This window comes from Psammomys obesus, unplaced genomic scaffold (genome assembly GCF_907164565.1).
Source record: "Psammomys obesus unplaced genomic scaffold, mPsaObe1.curated_primary_1811, whole genome shotgun sequence".
NCBI lineage: Eukaryota > Metazoa > Chordata > Mammalia > Rodentia > Muridae > Psammomys > Psammomys obesus.
The window spans coordinates 4,374,453-4,391,231 of NW_026592510.1; the positions used below are offsets into that span (position 1 = coordinate 4,374,453).

Consider the following 16,779-nt stretch of genomic DNA (forward strand, 5'->3'; position numbering starts at 1 on the left):
AACAACAACAAACCCTAACCAGCACAGGTAAGAACTAGGGAAATGCTAATAAATGGATGGAATTTAGTTAACAATAATGTGTCAACATTGGTTCATCAATCGTGAGAAATGCACAATAGTGCTGAAAGATGTCAAAAATAGTTATAGGAGAGACAGAAACATTTTCATCTTCATTTTTCTGTAAATCCAAAAAGATAGTATTCTCAACTGAGCAGCTTAAGAAAGTTGAGTTGAGGGGTTATGATTCACAGGGTGATTGAGATGGGGGTTCCGGTTTTGTAAATTGCTAACACAGTATCCTATGAATTCTGATGCAGACACACAGCAGGCTTTGCTTTGAGGAATTCTGGCTGCTGTGAAAATTCTCATCCTGGACGATGAATTGGCACGTGGCATCTGGAGTAAGTCGTCTCTTTTAGTTGATCTAGTAGCAGTCTGATCACTGGAAAATTTTTAAGGCTTTTGGGGGCAGTTTAGTTATAATCATGTTTAAAACTTACTATATCTATGAATTCAAATATGGTGGTCTATCCAAAGTGAAACTTAATTAAGACTGAATAAAATGAGGAGCAGAAAGATACTTCAGTGGATAAAGTGCATGTTATTAAGATCAGGATTGGAATTCTGAACCCCAGTACCAACATAAAAGCCTGGCAGATATGGACTACATAGAGCATGCTGGCTGGCTAGGTAAGATGAATTAAAAAGCTCTGGGTTTAAGTGAGGGATCCTGTCTAATAGATCATGTGGAGGTGATCAAGAAATATATCCACGATCAACCCCACACATGTAAGTATGTATACACAAAGGCATGCACACCCCCCACACATAAAGCAAACACTAAATGGAATAATTCTACCCACTTGAATGGTCAATAATTATATGTGGCCAGTGGCTACCACATCAGACATTGCTGATTCTGAACATTCCCGTCACGACCAGTGAGTACCATGCTAACTCAGCTCTGGACTGGGTCCCAGTGAGGACTAAAATGATCTTCAGTTCTCAAGGGCTGTACAATAAATTGTCACTAAATCACATTAGCAAGATGCTGTGTAACGCCTGTAGAGCAATACAACTGAAGATGACTCTTGAATGCGTGCTTATAGCTTAGATTTATTTTATAGTTTCCCTGAACCCCAACCAAGTGACCAGCTGTTACTCTTTCCCTAATCAGTCCATAACTCCTTGCTTTCATGGCTGTCAACCCTGGGAGTTATCCCAGAACTCAAGTGGACTTTCCTTGTATGCATACACACACTCATCCAGTGTGGCTTTCTCACATGAAAGAGACTTGAACTAGATGTAAAATTTCAAATTCACACATTAAGATCATGAATCACTTGCTCAGAATGGATTTTCAGTTTCAGATATTTCTTGGTTATTTCAGATTTATTTTTAAATTCTTAAAAAAAAACCCTAAACCTTGAGTCCTATTTTATTTTATTTTATTTTATTTTATTTTATTTTATTAATTGCAGTTTATTCACTTTGTATCACCCCCATAAGCCTCTCCCTCCTCCCCTCCTAGTCCCATCCTCCCTCCCCCTTCTTCGCGAGTGCCCCTCCCCAAGTCCACTGAGAGGGGAGGTCCTCCTCTCCTTCTTTCTGATCTTACTCTATCAGATCACATCAGGAGTGGCTGCATTGTCCTCTTCTGTGGCCTGGTAAGGCTGCTCCCCCCTCAGGGGGAGGTGATCAAAGAGCAGGCCAATCAGTTTATGTCAGAGTCAGTCCCTCTTCCCATTACTATGTAACCCACTTGGACACTGAACTGCCATGGGCTACATCTGTGCAGGGGTTCTAGGTTATCTCCATGAATAGTTCTTGGTTGGAGTATGAGTCTCTGGGAAGACCCCTATGTTCAAATTTTCTGGTTCTGTTGCTCTTCTTGTGGGGTTCCTGTCCTCTCCAGATCTTACTATTTCCCACTTCTTACATAAGATTCCCTGCACTTTGCCCAACAGTTTGCCATTTTTATTTTTTAATGTCATAATATCCTGATTACTGACAAATACAAGCACCATAAATGAAAAAAAAAAAAGATTATCAAAGCTCTTCTCTTGTTTTTTAAAGGAATGGAAAGCCCATAAAGTGACTGAGATACCAGCCGTGAAGCTAGACATCAATTTCAGAGATCCATGCCTAAAGTAGACTAAAGGGAACAAGGTAGAGAAAACGTGAAATGTTCGCTTTCTATGATGCCTACGATGACAACTGTTGATCAAATCTGCCCCTCTCTGTGTGGCACTCCACGCCGTCTCTCTCTTTGAGCAATCAGACAATTGTATTCCTTAGTTGACAGAAACCAGAGACAAAGTAGACAACTCTCAAGCAACACAGATAAATCCCGTCATTGTTTGGCAGCTCTTAGGCTCTTCTAAGAATCAACAGTGCCATTTTTCAAAGACAAACAGGCACTCATGCAGGCAGACACCGTAAATCAAACACACGAGACAGGGTAGCAAGAGTGGACAGCTGCTGCCATTCGCCCAGGGGTTCTCCGAACACGTGAACACTTCAAAAGCACTCATGGATTCCATCAGCAATATTTCTATAATGAGCAGAGCTTGAATTTTGGCTTGCAGGGGGGAAAGTACAGAAATGTGAAATCATTGACTGTGTACACTGGAGCCAAAGAAGCGATGTCTTTGAGGAATGACAGAGTCACCTGATCTCTATTTCTTTCCAGTGGGCTCATGGGCATGGAGGAGGAACAGTAGCATGCATTTCAACATTTCCAATTTCATGTACAAATTATCTTCATGACAGAGTGACAGGTCATCTCTGTGGCCAAAGGATGCCACTTAATCATGGCTCCAAGGGTCAGTGACAAGCCAGCAGCATATGGCATGTGCCTAAGGGTTAAAGCAGTTAGAGGGCTTCGTACTTTTAAGTTCCTCTTCGGGCAACATAGGCTGGCCAGTCCTGTCCACACCCATATGTTCTTAGATCCATTAATACCTCACACACAGACTCAGTGTACAAATACAGCATGGCTACCATAATATGATCACACCTCTACATTTCTATGGGTGACTGAAGTGCCTTTTGTTAGAGGCTACCCTTCCTAAGAGTGTTGCTTTAAAATCCCATCTAGTCAGAGGCAGGCCCTTTCTCGTCTCAGTTCCTTAGCAAATGGCCCAGAAGGCCAGCTTGAGAGTGGGCCAGCATCTTCTGAGGAATGTGCAAACCATGCCTGTGTCTGTCCCCCATGACACTAGCCCAGTGTCTGGGCATTTGAGCAGTTGTTCTGAAGGCTCAGGATGTTTATCCCCCATCAGCAGCTGAGCTGCCTCCTGTTTCGGGAGCAGAGCAGAGGAATGCAGTGGAAGAGACCCAGGCCTCTGGCCACCCAGATTAGAGAGTTTTGTGCTGAGGTCCCTATATGGCTGTGTTAGAGTGAATGGCCAGCTCTAGCCTGTCTTTACTCCTTGTTTGGGAAGCAAGTGGGAGGGGATCTGAGCAAGGGGCTATATAACCCTTCAGCATCCATCCTCCCTGGACACGACCCACCCAGAGTGGAGAAGCCCAGCCAGTCACCATCAGGGTAAGTGGCACCAGCCCAGGGATGTGACTAGAGATTTCACAGGCTCTCTCATGACTCTGTCTGTGGGAATCTGGATGACTCGCATGTTTTGCATTTTTGAATAAAGATTGATACTGTTATGATGTTAAGATGGCTACAGCTGTTTAGCTCACGAGATTTCACATTCAAACAGGGCTAAGATGAAATGTGGTGTACTGGAAAAGGAGATGGAGATGAACTTAAATTTTTTTTTTTTTTTTTTTTTTTGTGCATGTTGCCTGTAAAGTCTATTTATACTAAACTAACTGCTTTGATCCTGCAGCGTCCCGTAGGTGTGAAATCTAGCTGTACGTGGTAAATTATATGGTTATTTCTACCTAGGCTCTAGAAACTTTTGGATTTGTCTATGGTTCAGATTTAGTGTGGAAACTTTTCATCTGGCTGTTTTTAGTGCAGCTGAGGTAACCGGAAGCGGATGTCAGAAGTGAACTGGGGCAGTCGCCTGCTCTCTGACTTTGGCTGAAAGTCTGTATTGCTTCACTGATGTCCTGGGCTCCAACAGCTAGTATCCCATGTAGGAAAATGTGTATCTTGCGAGTGCACCAGTGCCATTTCTGTTCAGACCTGTGTCATCTGCAGCAGAGCAGAACTTATGCACTCTCTGCAGAGACAGGAGAAAGTGCTTCAGCCAGGGGAGGTCTGATTTGCATTTTTCTGCCTCAAGCATCCCTCAGCTTGTAAGCAGTCTCCTTGGAGCCAGCCTTAGCCAATGATGGCTATAATCCAGGACTTGATAGCTTCAGCAGAGAATGGAGTTTTCTCGATAAGATTTTCCTCCCATTTTGTGATTCATGACTAAATATGGTTTGCATTTTGAGACCCAAAAGCTGGAAACAGCACTCCTCCCATCCCCTCCCACTAACAATTCATTTTTGGCACAAGATGTACTCCACTGTGCTACACCAAACTCCCTGATGGGGTGCAGTTCCAAAAGCAGACACTGGAGCCACTGTGTTTTACCTAATTAGGAAATGCTCCCCGCTTCTAACTGAGCTGCTCATTCAGGTTAGATAAGAGTTGTAAACCACAGCGGCAGCTTCCTCTGGGAACATGCAGACTTCTTCTCTAGTGACAGTGCTCCTTTAAGACTTTATTAAGATAAATTTTCTGGAAATTTTTGTTGAAATATAAACTCATCTTTACTGAATTTGACAGTATTTCTCCTGTAATTTTTTTCTAACCAGACAACTTATTTTTCTGAATATAGTAAAGCACAACCCAGAAGCCATCCTGTCCAACAGAAAGTTTATGTGGGTTATCCTTTCCCATTTTCAGAGAGCACCCAATTCTCAGTGGCTTATCTCATTTGCAGCCCTGAGGCTAAGTGTAGAGAACAGGCTTTCTGTGTGCATAGACTCTCTGCTGGTCCTTCACCGCTGCCTGCCTCTGACAGTCACCCTGCGTCTGTCTGTGCCTCCTGGTGGTTTGAAAGGATCTTCTGACTCCTCATCTTCTACTAGAAAGGAAGCTAAATATAATTCAGTGTCTGAAAGGGAGGGAAGGGTAGAGAGAGGAAAGAACAAACCATCGACAAATTCCATTTTCCATTCTTGCGAGGGGAATCCACACGTTGAGGATTTCACTGTCACCCCAGGGACAGTGTTGAAAGGAGACCAAGATCACAGACAGAATATCTGAATTATGATAATAGTCCCACGGCGGCATCTATGTGCAACGCTCTGGATGTCCTTCCGGACTGTCAGAAAGCCAAACTTAAATGTCGGCTACTTAAAATACTGTTTTAAAACCAAAGGAGCACGCTCAATTAATTAAGCTTAGAAGACACGCCAGAACTCAGGAAAGAAAATAAAAACATCTCTAAAACCCAATACTTACCACACCAAAAGAACCCCAGGAAATACCTTGGTGAGAATTAGTATTTTGGGGAAAAAAAATAAAAAAAACCCTACATTTTATTATGGTTATATTATGTTTCTTTAACTTATCAGTCTGAGCTAAGAATAGCTATTTGTACACTGTTGGATTTCCAGTTTAGTAATGATTTTAATTAATGAGGAGATATTGCCACTCCTAAAATTTCAAACACCTTCTTGGTAAGTTTCAACTCATGCTTCTATATTAGGCCAGCTCTTGTCCACCGCAAACTGACCACTGTAGGTGTTTAGCACCACACCCGGCTTTGACTCATGTTTAAAGTCTCCCCAAGTATACAAGCTTTTAGTGTCAAAAGATTTCTCTTTTAAATAGTTAATGTGAGCAAATATTTTAACATTTTCAAATTTTCACATGCTTCCCTTCTTCAAAATCTACCTTTTTTTCGGGGAGGGAGGGATTAGCTTATATTTTGAAAAAAAAAAAATGTGAGTTTGGTTTGATATAGACAGAAAAAACCTGCTAGTTCTTTAGCATGTGTTGATGAACAAGGCCCTGTGGAAATCTGTTCTCATACTCTGGAACTCCCATCTGTGCTCTGTAGCTGGCTCACTCACTAATGCTGTGCCCAGCTTGAGAGTGTTGTAAGAGTCTGTGACATGCCACTCTTGTGTTGAGAGCCTGTGGTGTTAACCTGGAAGGCAGAGTTTCAGCCCATCAAAGGCTTTACAGTCCAGTGATAGCATTTCAAGATAAAAAGGAAAAAAAAGTGTGTTAGTTGAGATTTAGGGAGAGTCTCCAGCTAAAATAACACAGAAGGGCCAAGAATCCTGCCTGTGGCTGGGAGTGATGGTGAACACAGCAGGGGCTGCGGCCTCCCTGTCTCCGCAGAACCCCGCCAAGGTGCTGCAGCTATGTGTGAAGAGGAGGACAGCACAGCTCTGGTGTGTGACAATGGCTCTGGGCTCTGCAAGGCTGGCTTCGCAGGTGACGACGCTCCCAGGGCTGTTTTCCCATCCATCGTGGGACGTCCCAGGCACCAGGTGAGCCTGAGTCTCAGTGCACACAGAGAACAGGACTGTAGGCTAGACCGCTCTGTGTCTGCATGTTGCATTCTGCTCGGTGTTTATGTAACCTTGTGGTAAATAAATCTGTAATAGCCTGGGGTATAACCTAGCAGTAAGAGGCACGCACAAACAGGCACTTCGCACTGGTGATACTTAATACCCAGGAATAAATGCCAATTTTAGATATCAGGCAGAAAGAGTATACGTAATCTAAATTCAGCCTTTGTGGCCATTGTCTTCCCTGTAGTAGAAGCAGCAGCAGCGGCAGGGATTGTTATGAACTGTCTTATGTTCATCATCACCACTTTGGGGAAAGAAGCTAAAACAAAAGACCTGGCCACTCAGCTTCATAGAGTTTGGTCTTAGGTGAAAGGAATCACAGTTATTAATGTAACTTTACATCATGTGAGCCATTAAAGGAATCGTCAGGGCACAAGTTTCGGGAAAGAATTGATTTGTGGTGTGTTGGACCATTTTAGGGAGTGATGGTGGGAATGGGACAAAAGGACAGCTACGTGGGTGATGAAGCACAGAGCAAAAGAGGGATCCTGACCTTGAAGTATCCAATCGAACACGGAATCATCACCAACTGGGATGACATGGAAAAGGTACTGAGCACTTTCTGCAGGCTTCAGGATGAGAATTCCAATGAGAATCATAGCAACGCGCCATAGCATGGCAGTGCTGTGGAACCCAGCTGGCTATCCTTGCTCAAGTGCCCTGCTATTTGCTAATATTTAGCTTGGATTATTACTCACTGGGAAAAAAAAATGGACTTGTTTCTTTTTGAAAACGCCTCCCTTGCCTATTGGTGTTTGTGAACGAATTGGTGGGAGACAGTTCTGAGGTGAGAGAAGCCCTTTGCTAGTGGGACCGATGATCTCTCACGCCCACTGAACTGTCCTCCGAGGACAGTTATCCTCAGAGCACCAGCTCCCCAGAGCTAGAATTCTGGGAAGACCTGTAGCCAGCCATCCTTAAGTTTTTTATTTTTTTAAAATTTTCCCTGAGCAGTTTTGTTAATTTTCACAATTAAAAAGAAGAAACCACTGTGCATTTGGTAATTCCCAAATGCCCCTGGACCAGTAAAGTACAATTGGAGCTGACTAATTTTTTAAATGGACACCTTTTCTCACATTTAAAAATATTAATTAATTCAATTTACATTTTGGTCATTGACCCCTCCCACACTCCCTCCAACATCCCCTCTCCCCTATTCTGAGGAATAGAGAAGACACCCCCCAACCCCCGATAACCCAGCTCTTACATGAATACTTTTGAATTATCTTTCTGTGCCACATGGAGAAATACCCTTGCTCTCAAGTATTGCGAAAGAGCCAGGGGGGGGGGGGGGAAGCTAAATCCAAGGATTATGAAGCTGGTTATTAGGCATCTTAGAAACACCAGTAACAAGAAAGGGGGGAAAAAAAGCAAAAGAAACAATGAGAAATTGACAATTTTTAAATGCACCAGAACATATTAAAACTGCAATTTCTGGATTTTATTGATCTATTTATTAGCCTTTTGTATCCTCCCAAACACATATACTCGTCTAAGCATGCTCAAATATGTCATTTAAAAATAAAGCCAACACATACTACTGCTAAAATGTATTGGCAATTAAGTTTAACTTTCTCTCTCTGCAAGGGCTGCCCATCCTTAGCTTTAGTTAGTCTGATTGTGGGCTTTGTGCAACTGCAGTTTCTATCAGGGAGATGCCAGCACCGCCCGTGGGAAAGAGTTCCAGGGAGTGAAGCATGCACCACAACATGGATGACCCGGGAAAGACAGTAGTTGAACGAGAAAAAACAAAAACACTACATTCTAGCACTTAAATTCTGGAGAGAAGGAATGAAGGGAGGTTTGGGGTTTTTAAAGCCTGTGTTGAGGTAACACAGTGTATAGTAGATGACTGACTAGGATTCTTGAACATTCTGCTTTTCCTTTTCATTTTCTAGAGCAGCATGTTATTCAATTGACTGTCTGGTGGAGTAAGGTGAAGGGATTAAGGAGTTTCCCACTGGTCTTTACTGTAATGATAAATTATGGAGATGGTTTTCCAAACTGCTCAGCCTTGCCCTTTCTTCATTTTACCTTCTTCCCCCCCCCCCCAAGAGAGAGGACTGCTGGTGTCCCTTTCTTTTCTGGAAACCACAAAACAAAACCAAGAAACGTGAAACATGACAACATCTTTACAGCTGGTTTTACTTTTGTTTGTTTGTAAACTGTCCCCAGCTGTGCCTGTTAATGTCTGGGTCTCATATTCCTGATGCTGGTGGACAATGACCTCTGTATAAAAGGTGAATTATTTCAGCACCTCCCATAACAATGTGTTTTTTTCAACACCCAGGGATTAAAAGGCAGGGCTTGGTGGTACAGGCCTTTAATTCCAGCGCTCAGGGAGGCAGAGGCAGGCAGATGTGAGCTTGAGGCCAGCCTGGTCTATAAACTGAGTCCAGGACAGCCAAGGCTGAGGAGAAACCCTGTCTCAAATAAACAAACAAAAGATTGCTCTACTATAAAGCCAGCACATCTTTGTCCAAAATGCATTTACACGTGCACACACTCACACACATTAAAGATGGCAATTAGGTTTTCAGGTGAATGTCATTCACCTAAATGTATAGTCACTTGTCCTTTTCTTAAATTACACTAAATCGCTTTCCCATAAACGAAAGTGAAGGCAAGCACATAGAAGATGTACCTGAATTATAGACGATGCAATTTACTCTGGCCCAGGCACCGGGTTGACTAGTTCATTTTATGTAATTCACACAAAGAACCAGTGAAGCATATACTATTTAGTCTTTTATGAGGTGACAGGAAAGATGAAAAGAGCTGTAAACTTCTCAGCTCACACAAACAAGAAGCTGCCCAGCTGAGGTCTAAATCTATACTTGACCACAGAGCCTGCACCGTCCTGTCACACAAACCTGGGCTCAGGTTTTGCTAAGCCACTCAATAGATGCGTAGCCTTGCTGTGTGCTGTTCACACTCTCCTGGGCTTCTGTCTGCACCTGTGCAAAGGAGGTCTTGGACATTTCGTCTCGTTCTAGTTTTGTTCTGCACATTCTGGTTGCTTTCCAGGACTTTCAGCGCCCCAGAACGGCACATCACTGTGTTTCTTTCTCCTGTGCGCTTTAGATCTGGCACCACTCCTTCTATAATGAGCTTCGTGTGGCCCCTGAAGAGCACCCGACCCTGCTAACTGAAGCACCACTGAACCCCAAGGCCAACCGGGAGAAAATGACCCAGGTAAATGTTTGCTCTGGGACCCAACCCTGCTGGATTTGGGGCAAGGGTAATCAGGATGAGACTGCAACATGACAAATAGAAGGGCCTAACTGGAAGTTCACCAACAGACTGACAACCTGGGAACCCCAGAGGCCAGGGATCTTGTCAGTGATCACACCTTTACTGCAGAAAAACTAGATCACCTTGTCTCAAAGGGCAAGAAAAAAAAATCCTTAAAGGTTTAGTTAAGAAAGGAGCATAAGCCATGCTTTTAATCCCAGTACTCAAGGAAGCAGACACAGGCAGATCACTGTGAGTTCAAGGGCAGCCTAGTCTACAAAGCAAGGACAGCCAAGGCTACACAGAGAAGCCTCATCTTGACAAACAAATCCTCCTCAAAAAAAAAAAAAGTAAAAGAAAAAGGGAGCACACCTAGGGTTAAAAAGTTCTCATATGTCATTCAAAATGCAGTGTCTGAAAGCCACTTAATTTTTAGAACCCCAGCTTCCTTGTTTGTTGGGAGTATTACTACTATTACTTTTTCAAGGGATAGATGTATGGAATAATGATGAAGAGATGATGTGAGTATCATGGCTCCTGGCATAATAAACATCCAGGTCACGTGATTGCTGTCACTCTCGGGTGAGCTGTTACGTGACAGCATCCACACAGGTCCTGCTCAATCACGGGCTGTTTCAAGTGCACCCTAATTCCTAAGGATGTGAAGCAGGAACTATCATCCCAACTACCTCAATGGTGCAATTGAGGCACCTCAATGATGTTCCTCAGATACACCAAGTGATTTTTCAAAAGTCACATAGTTAGGAGTGGTGTCTGGAGATTACCCATGGCTTTTCCCCTTGAGGAATCATAAATACACCGCAGCCCAGTTCCTCCTCCTTGGAAGGGTGCTTGGTATGCACATCAGCGTACCAGTTGTTTTGGGAATCACTCTACCTGGCAAGGAGTAATTAGCATCTTGTGAATTGTGTGAGAGTGGAGAAATGACTGAGAGGTATGGGTTTCTAGCAAATATCAGATGTTCCTTCTGGTTTATAAACTAGAGAGTGTTATTGAAATGCAGTCTGGGGACATCTTCTGCTGCAGGAGGGAACTAGGGTCTCTGGTTTAATCTTGTCCCTGCACTGCACGCACTACTGGATTGGCATTCATACATAGCCCTCCACTCCATAATATAGGTCTTATGTGCCAGGATCATAGCATCTCCCACTACAGCTGGGGCTGGGACCTGATTATAGAGCTAGCATTGACCCCAAATTACATGAAAACATGGAGAAGATCAAATTGAGCCTCAGACAGATCACACAACCAAGGCTATTCCCAACCGGTCTAAGCATTGGAGTTTTCTTTATGTCCTTTGGATATTACCTTGTTTTTTTTCTTTTGTCTTTGATAAAATTAATAACTCTTAGACTTTCTCTGAGAGCTCACTTAGTCCAAATCCCTTCTCCCTTTACATTTGAGAAGTAAGGGAAAAAATGAACACTGTAGTGAATACTGTTATATACAGTGTAGGACCAAGACTAGAGCCAGCCGCTAGCTGCTCCTCATCTTGCCAGGTCCTGGGTACGTGCCGCTGGCTCTGTCCCACTCCCATCAGGTCACCAGCATGACAGTCTGTCTATTGCCACCCTCCATTTTTCTTTTTCATGTGCCCAGGTCTGCCTTGACCTGGCCAGGATGCGAGCTCTTTCGTGCTCTATGCATGACTGACAGCATCATTCACTTAATCCTTTGGTTTCCTTTGCAGATTATGTTTGAGACCTTCAATGTCCCTGCCATGTACGTGGCTATTCAGGCCGTGCTGTCCCTTTATGCCTCTGGTCGTACAACTGGTAGGTAGCCAGGGGAATGGGAAACTTAATCAAATGAACCCACCAGAAAATGTGAGACTTGATGGTTACAGCCTATAGGTTGTGACAAATGACAAGTGAGTTGGAACAGACAGAGACTGCCCTCTCCCATTTTTCTTTTTGTAAAATCAGCCCTGGGCCTCACATCATTGCTCTAGCAAGACTTTTTAAGTGGTTTCCCCCCTCCTCTTTCTGTCTGCCTCTAAGCCCTATCTCATCTTACTTCTCGCATCAAGTCATTCTCTCTTCCTTTCACATAAGAGGCTCAGGAATCGCTGTTCCCCACAGTCTTCGGTACAACGGAACAGAAAGTAACTGCACGCCAGCTGCCGTGGCAGCTTACAGCATGCTCTGTTGTCCCCCTCAGGCATCGTGCTGGACTCTGGAGATGGTGTCACTCACAATGTGCCTATCTATGAGGGCTACGCCCTGCCCCATGCCATCATGCGTCTGGATCTGGCTGGCAGAGATCTCACTGACTACCTCATGAAGATCCTGACTGAGCGTGGCTACTCCTTCGTGACTACTGGTGAGGCCCATGGGAGGTGGAGGAAAGAGGATGAAAGACAGCATCCTGCTCACACAGTAACTTAGTGGAAGGAGTGTTGTCGCCATGAGAAGGGGATTTGGAGCCAGAGAGATGGCTCCCCTGGTAAAACCATTTGCTGCATAAGCCTCACAACCTGAGGTCAATTCCCGAACCCACAGTGAAAAGAGAGAACTGACCGCTGAGAGTTGCCTTCTGGCGAGCACACGTGCACCTGAATTAACATATTAACACACACACACACACACTCACACATGCACACACACTCATACACACCCATACACACACTCACAAACACACACACATCACAAACACACCCATACACCCATACATTAATACACACAAATGATAATAAAAAATTGAATTTTAAAAATAAAATAAAAAAGAGTTCGTGGGTTAGAGACTGACCCTGATGCACAGAGCACAACTTAGCTTTTCCTGCTTTGTGACCGAGATGTTACTGCAGTTTCTTTGAGAGTGGCTATTGACATTGATGTAGCAAGTCATACTAAACATCCATCTCTGTGTATGCTGCTAGAGATCAAATCCAGGGTCTTGCACTTGCTAGCCACGCCCTGTACCACTCAGCCTACACTCTTTGGATGATTTTTAAATTTTGCATTTATAAATAGAAAAAAAAACATGAAAGATAGAGAGGTGTGTGGTTGGCAGTCTTTGGAGACATTCTATGCAGGATTCAAGTCCCAGCTTGTTACCCTCTAGATGTGCGACCTTGGACACTAACCAACCTTGCTAAGATGTGGTCCCTTTATCTGCAAAATGGCCCCAGTCACAGATTCTGCCTCTTGCGACTGCTGTGAACATGCAATAGTATAATGTCTGCAGAATGCTTTTCCAAAAGTAAGCGCTCAGTGATTATTACCTATTTATAACACAGACCTAGCAGGCAGTGATATGTGTGTGTGTCTTGTATTAAGGCTGCTGCTGCTCACACTCCCTTGACAAGAAGTCAATGCTGGGACACACAGAACTACCAGTGGGTCCTCAGTGACCGTGTTCTCCAATTGACTGAATCCTTACAAAATGGGTACGGAGCAAATTTTTGGTTTCTGGACACACTTAAAGCTCCGTGTTTGAGCGCTGACAAACATTACAATCTTCTTTTCCAAGGCAATGCTGAATTAATTCCATTCTTGTTCCCCAAAAGACCAGCCAAAGATTCCTAGGAGCCAGGTGAAACAAAGCCCTGGAAGCTCAGAGCACAGGAGTCTGAGTAGCAGGCAGCCACCTTTTCCAGATCTCTCTTCCTATGGACCACTGGAGCTGTCCCAGGCTAGCATCTGTCTCATTTTGAAAATGAAACGTGTCAACATGTCAAAGATCAAGCTACTATCTATCTGGGCAGGGCAACAAAGATCTTTGAAAACTCCGAGTCTTCTGAGGAGCTGGTTCAGTGGAAGAGTGACACGGGGCAGGTAGATTTTAGCTCCTGCGCAAACTCTAACATGCACCATGTTTCTATGTGTTTGACAGCTGAGCGTGAGATTGTCCGTGACATCAAGGAGAAGCTGTGCTACGTAGCTCTGGACTTTGAAAATGAGATGGCCACTGCTGCTTCCTCCTCTTCCCTGGAGAAGAGCTACGAACTGCCTGATGGTCAGGTGATCACCATCGGGAATGAACGCTTCCGCTGCCCGGAGACCCTCTTCCAGCCATCTTTCATTGGTAGGAAATGGGGAGTGGAGTCTCCCTGTTACGTAACCGGCTAACCCTCGGCTACCAGTACCCATTCGCAGGTAGAAATGAACCAGGGCTTCAGAAACAGAAGCAGTTCTAAAGTAGGCAGAGTACCACATTTTCAAAACGGGAAGATCCAAGGAAGCCGAGAGAGGAGTTGGCTCCCTAGGAAAACTCTCTTACGTCATAGTCAAGACAAGTGCATTCTCAGCATATCATGTAAAAGTTACTGTTATCCATGTTTAGGATACAGTGGAGCACTGGGGTGGTTGGGGAAGACGAGCCGAGTGCTGAGTTTGGGGATGCTAAGGGGAGAAGGAAAACAGAACGTCTAGAGTGCATCTATTCCACACTGCCACAGCAGGGTCACACGGGGTTTTGCAGAGCTATCTTCTTTGGAGTCTGGGGGCCTGGGCTTGAGACTTCGTTCTATTTTCATGATCATGAGCATGTCAATGAACCTCCCCCAGGCTCAGTTTTCTCATACTAGGACAACTGGAAGATTTACAGCAGAGCTGTGTAGCGCTCTCAGCCCAGTGCTTGTCCAAAACAAGCATTCAGCAATTCGGTACTGCCAGCAAAGAATAATCAGGCGGTGGTGTTACTAGTATAACTAGATCACAGTGCTAGGAAGGCTGAGGGGGCTGCTTAGAGGTTTATTACAAAAAGCCTGGATCAGACGTCCACAAGAAACTCAGCTCCTCTCCCCCTCCCCCCAACGCCTGTACAAACATTGCAAAAAAGTATCTTTGCCTGCTGGAGATGCTGGTATAGGTCTTTAATCCCAGTAATAAGGAGGCTAGCTGAGTTTGAGGCCAGCTTGTTCTATACAGCAAGTTCCAGGCCAGCCAAGAATATAGAGACCTGTTTAAAAACAAACAGACAAACAAACACCGTACCCAAGTAGGAGAGATACTTTTCTGACAATCCCACCATCCAATCTTGGGTCTCCCAGCTCTGGAGAGACGGGAACGCTCTGGTCAATGGCTCTGGCCCCACCTTTTACAGGACATCTGAAGGTCCTTATCTGGGTCCATTGTAGCAGAATGTCCATTGAGACACTGGTGTCAGCATGTTGTAGCCTTACCCTGGAGGTGCCGGAGGTGAGCCTCCTCTTTAGACAGGAGGCAGGAGGATGGTATGGAGTGGAACAAGGCCCCTTTGTCTCTTGGTTGGCAGTGTCTGGTTCATCATGCCTGCCAGCCTCACCCATTAGAAGACCACTTAGCTGCACCAACCTGATTTTCCACGTTCAATCTAAGTTTTGCCCAACACCCAAGCATGGCGGTCTTTGTCTCTCTTCCAGGGATGGAGTCGGCTGGCATCCATGAGACCACCTATAACAGCATCATGAAGTGCGATATTGACATCAGGAAGGACCTCTACGCCAACAACGTCCTCTCGGGGGGCACCACCATGTACCCAGGCATCGCCGACCGGATGCAGAAGGAGATCACAGCCCTGGCCCCGAGCACCATGAAGATTAAGGTACAGCCCTAAGAGCCCCTGAAGCAGCAGGAGGGGCGGTTCTAGAGCAGACGCAAGCATGCCGTGCCAGAGGCAGCCTAACACGCTCCCTATTGTTCCCAAAGGCAGCAAGACGGAGATGAGGGTGAGTTAGATTTATACACGTCCCTCTTAAAACAGGCTCCGAGAGGTCCTGTCCTGAGGACAATAGGGAGAGAGGGAGCCGCCGCTGGGTTCTGGAGGGCTCGTGTCCTCTGAGGCTCGCCTGACAAGCTAAAATCCCCCCTCCCCCCTCCCTTAGCTGGGCGTGCTGCAGGAAGAACCACTTATCTGGACTTTGAGAGCAGATAAGCTGCATCTAGCAGGAGTTACACAAGTCTCAGTTCTCCAAACTTTACTTCTTGAATGGAAATGAATGTGAAACTCGTGAGCCCTGTACAGTCAGAGAGCGCAGAGAGCCAAGAAAACTGGGGACACCAAGGTGACAAAACCACGAAATGAGCCTGGGTGGGAGCCAGAAGGTCTCTGTACTCTTTGTGCAACTTTCTGGAATGATCGCCAAGGCCCCTCACCATGGAAGAATAGAAACGTGTGGCTTCAAAAACAAAACTCCTGTGAGGGCCAGCTTTGAAATTAAACCTGGTATTGACGAATGTGACCATGACTGACAGGGACCTGAGCCTGTTCCTTTGTATGTGACCTGAGATTCACTGGATACCTACCCTTCAAAATTGTTATAGGAATTAAATAAGCTAACACCTGTGAAATGCTTAGCAAGGGGCCAACCCAGTGAGAGACAGGGGAATGAGAAAGAAAAAAAAACCCAAATGTTGAACAAGAGCTTGCAGGTAGACTGAGCGAGAACCCAGCATTTCAGAACACTTCGTTCACTAGAGCAGCCACTGCTATCCGAGACACTAAGACTCGGGTGGAAATTGGGGTTGCTCAGCTCTGTCTGAGTCTCTGTGACAGATCACACACTGGACCAGTGCTCCACACTCGGCCTAAGGCATTCACTCACCCAAAACCAAACCAACCAAACAAAAAACAAACAAACCAATGAGCATGGCCCTGGTAGGTAAGGCCTGCACTTTGAGTAAGGCAGTCACTGCAGGGGAAGGGGGCTCTGAGCCCTGTGTCTTAGACAGTGCGTATGGTTGGGACTTCAGAAAGCTGTGGCCAATTTAACGGGGCTAAAGAGCGCTTGCACAGTAAGTTCTGGAACAATTTCAACATCTCTGCGCACACTAGGAGCTGCTGAGCTCGTAGGCTCAGCTTCTGGAATCAGAGACAGTCAGGACCTTAATACATGGGGCTCCACATGATCTGGGCCCAGTTTGGGTTTGCCCAATGAAGGGATAAAGGAATTAGGGATAGTTTGGCATGGATTGGATGGAAAACACACGCACGCGTACACACACACACACACACACACACACACACACACACACACACACACACACACACACA

At 45.0% G+C, this 16,779-nt stretch overlaps 1 protein-coding gene across 1 annotated transcript in view; it reads left to right on the plus strand.

The window, feature by feature from the left end:
* Positions 1 to 3,517: 3,517 nt before the first annotated feature.
* Positions 3,518 to 16,779, plus strand: part of Acta2 (actin alpha 2, smooth muscle) — a 13,797-nt gene continuing 535 nt past the window's right edge. The window contains exons 1-8 of the mRNA XM_055614021.1: positions 3,518 to 3,550; positions 6,314 to 6,465; positions 6,969 to 7,097; positions 9,634 to 9,744; positions 11,495 to 11,579; positions 11,965 to 12,126; positions 13,639 to 13,830; positions 15,149 to 15,330. Coding sequence (XP_055469996.1) covers positions 6,337 to 6,465; positions 6,969 to 7,097; positions 9,634 to 9,744; positions 11,495 to 11,579; positions 11,965 to 12,126; positions 13,639 to 13,830; positions 15,149 to 15,330 — 990 coding nt within the window. The 5' untranslated portion in view covers positions 3,518 to 3,550; positions 6,314 to 6,336. The remainder of the gene's footprint in view (positions 3,551 to 6,313; positions 6,466 to 6,968; positions 7,098 to 9,633; positions 9,745 to 11,494; positions 11,580 to 11,964; positions 12,127 to 13,638; positions 13,831 to 15,148; positions 15,331 to 16,779) is intronic.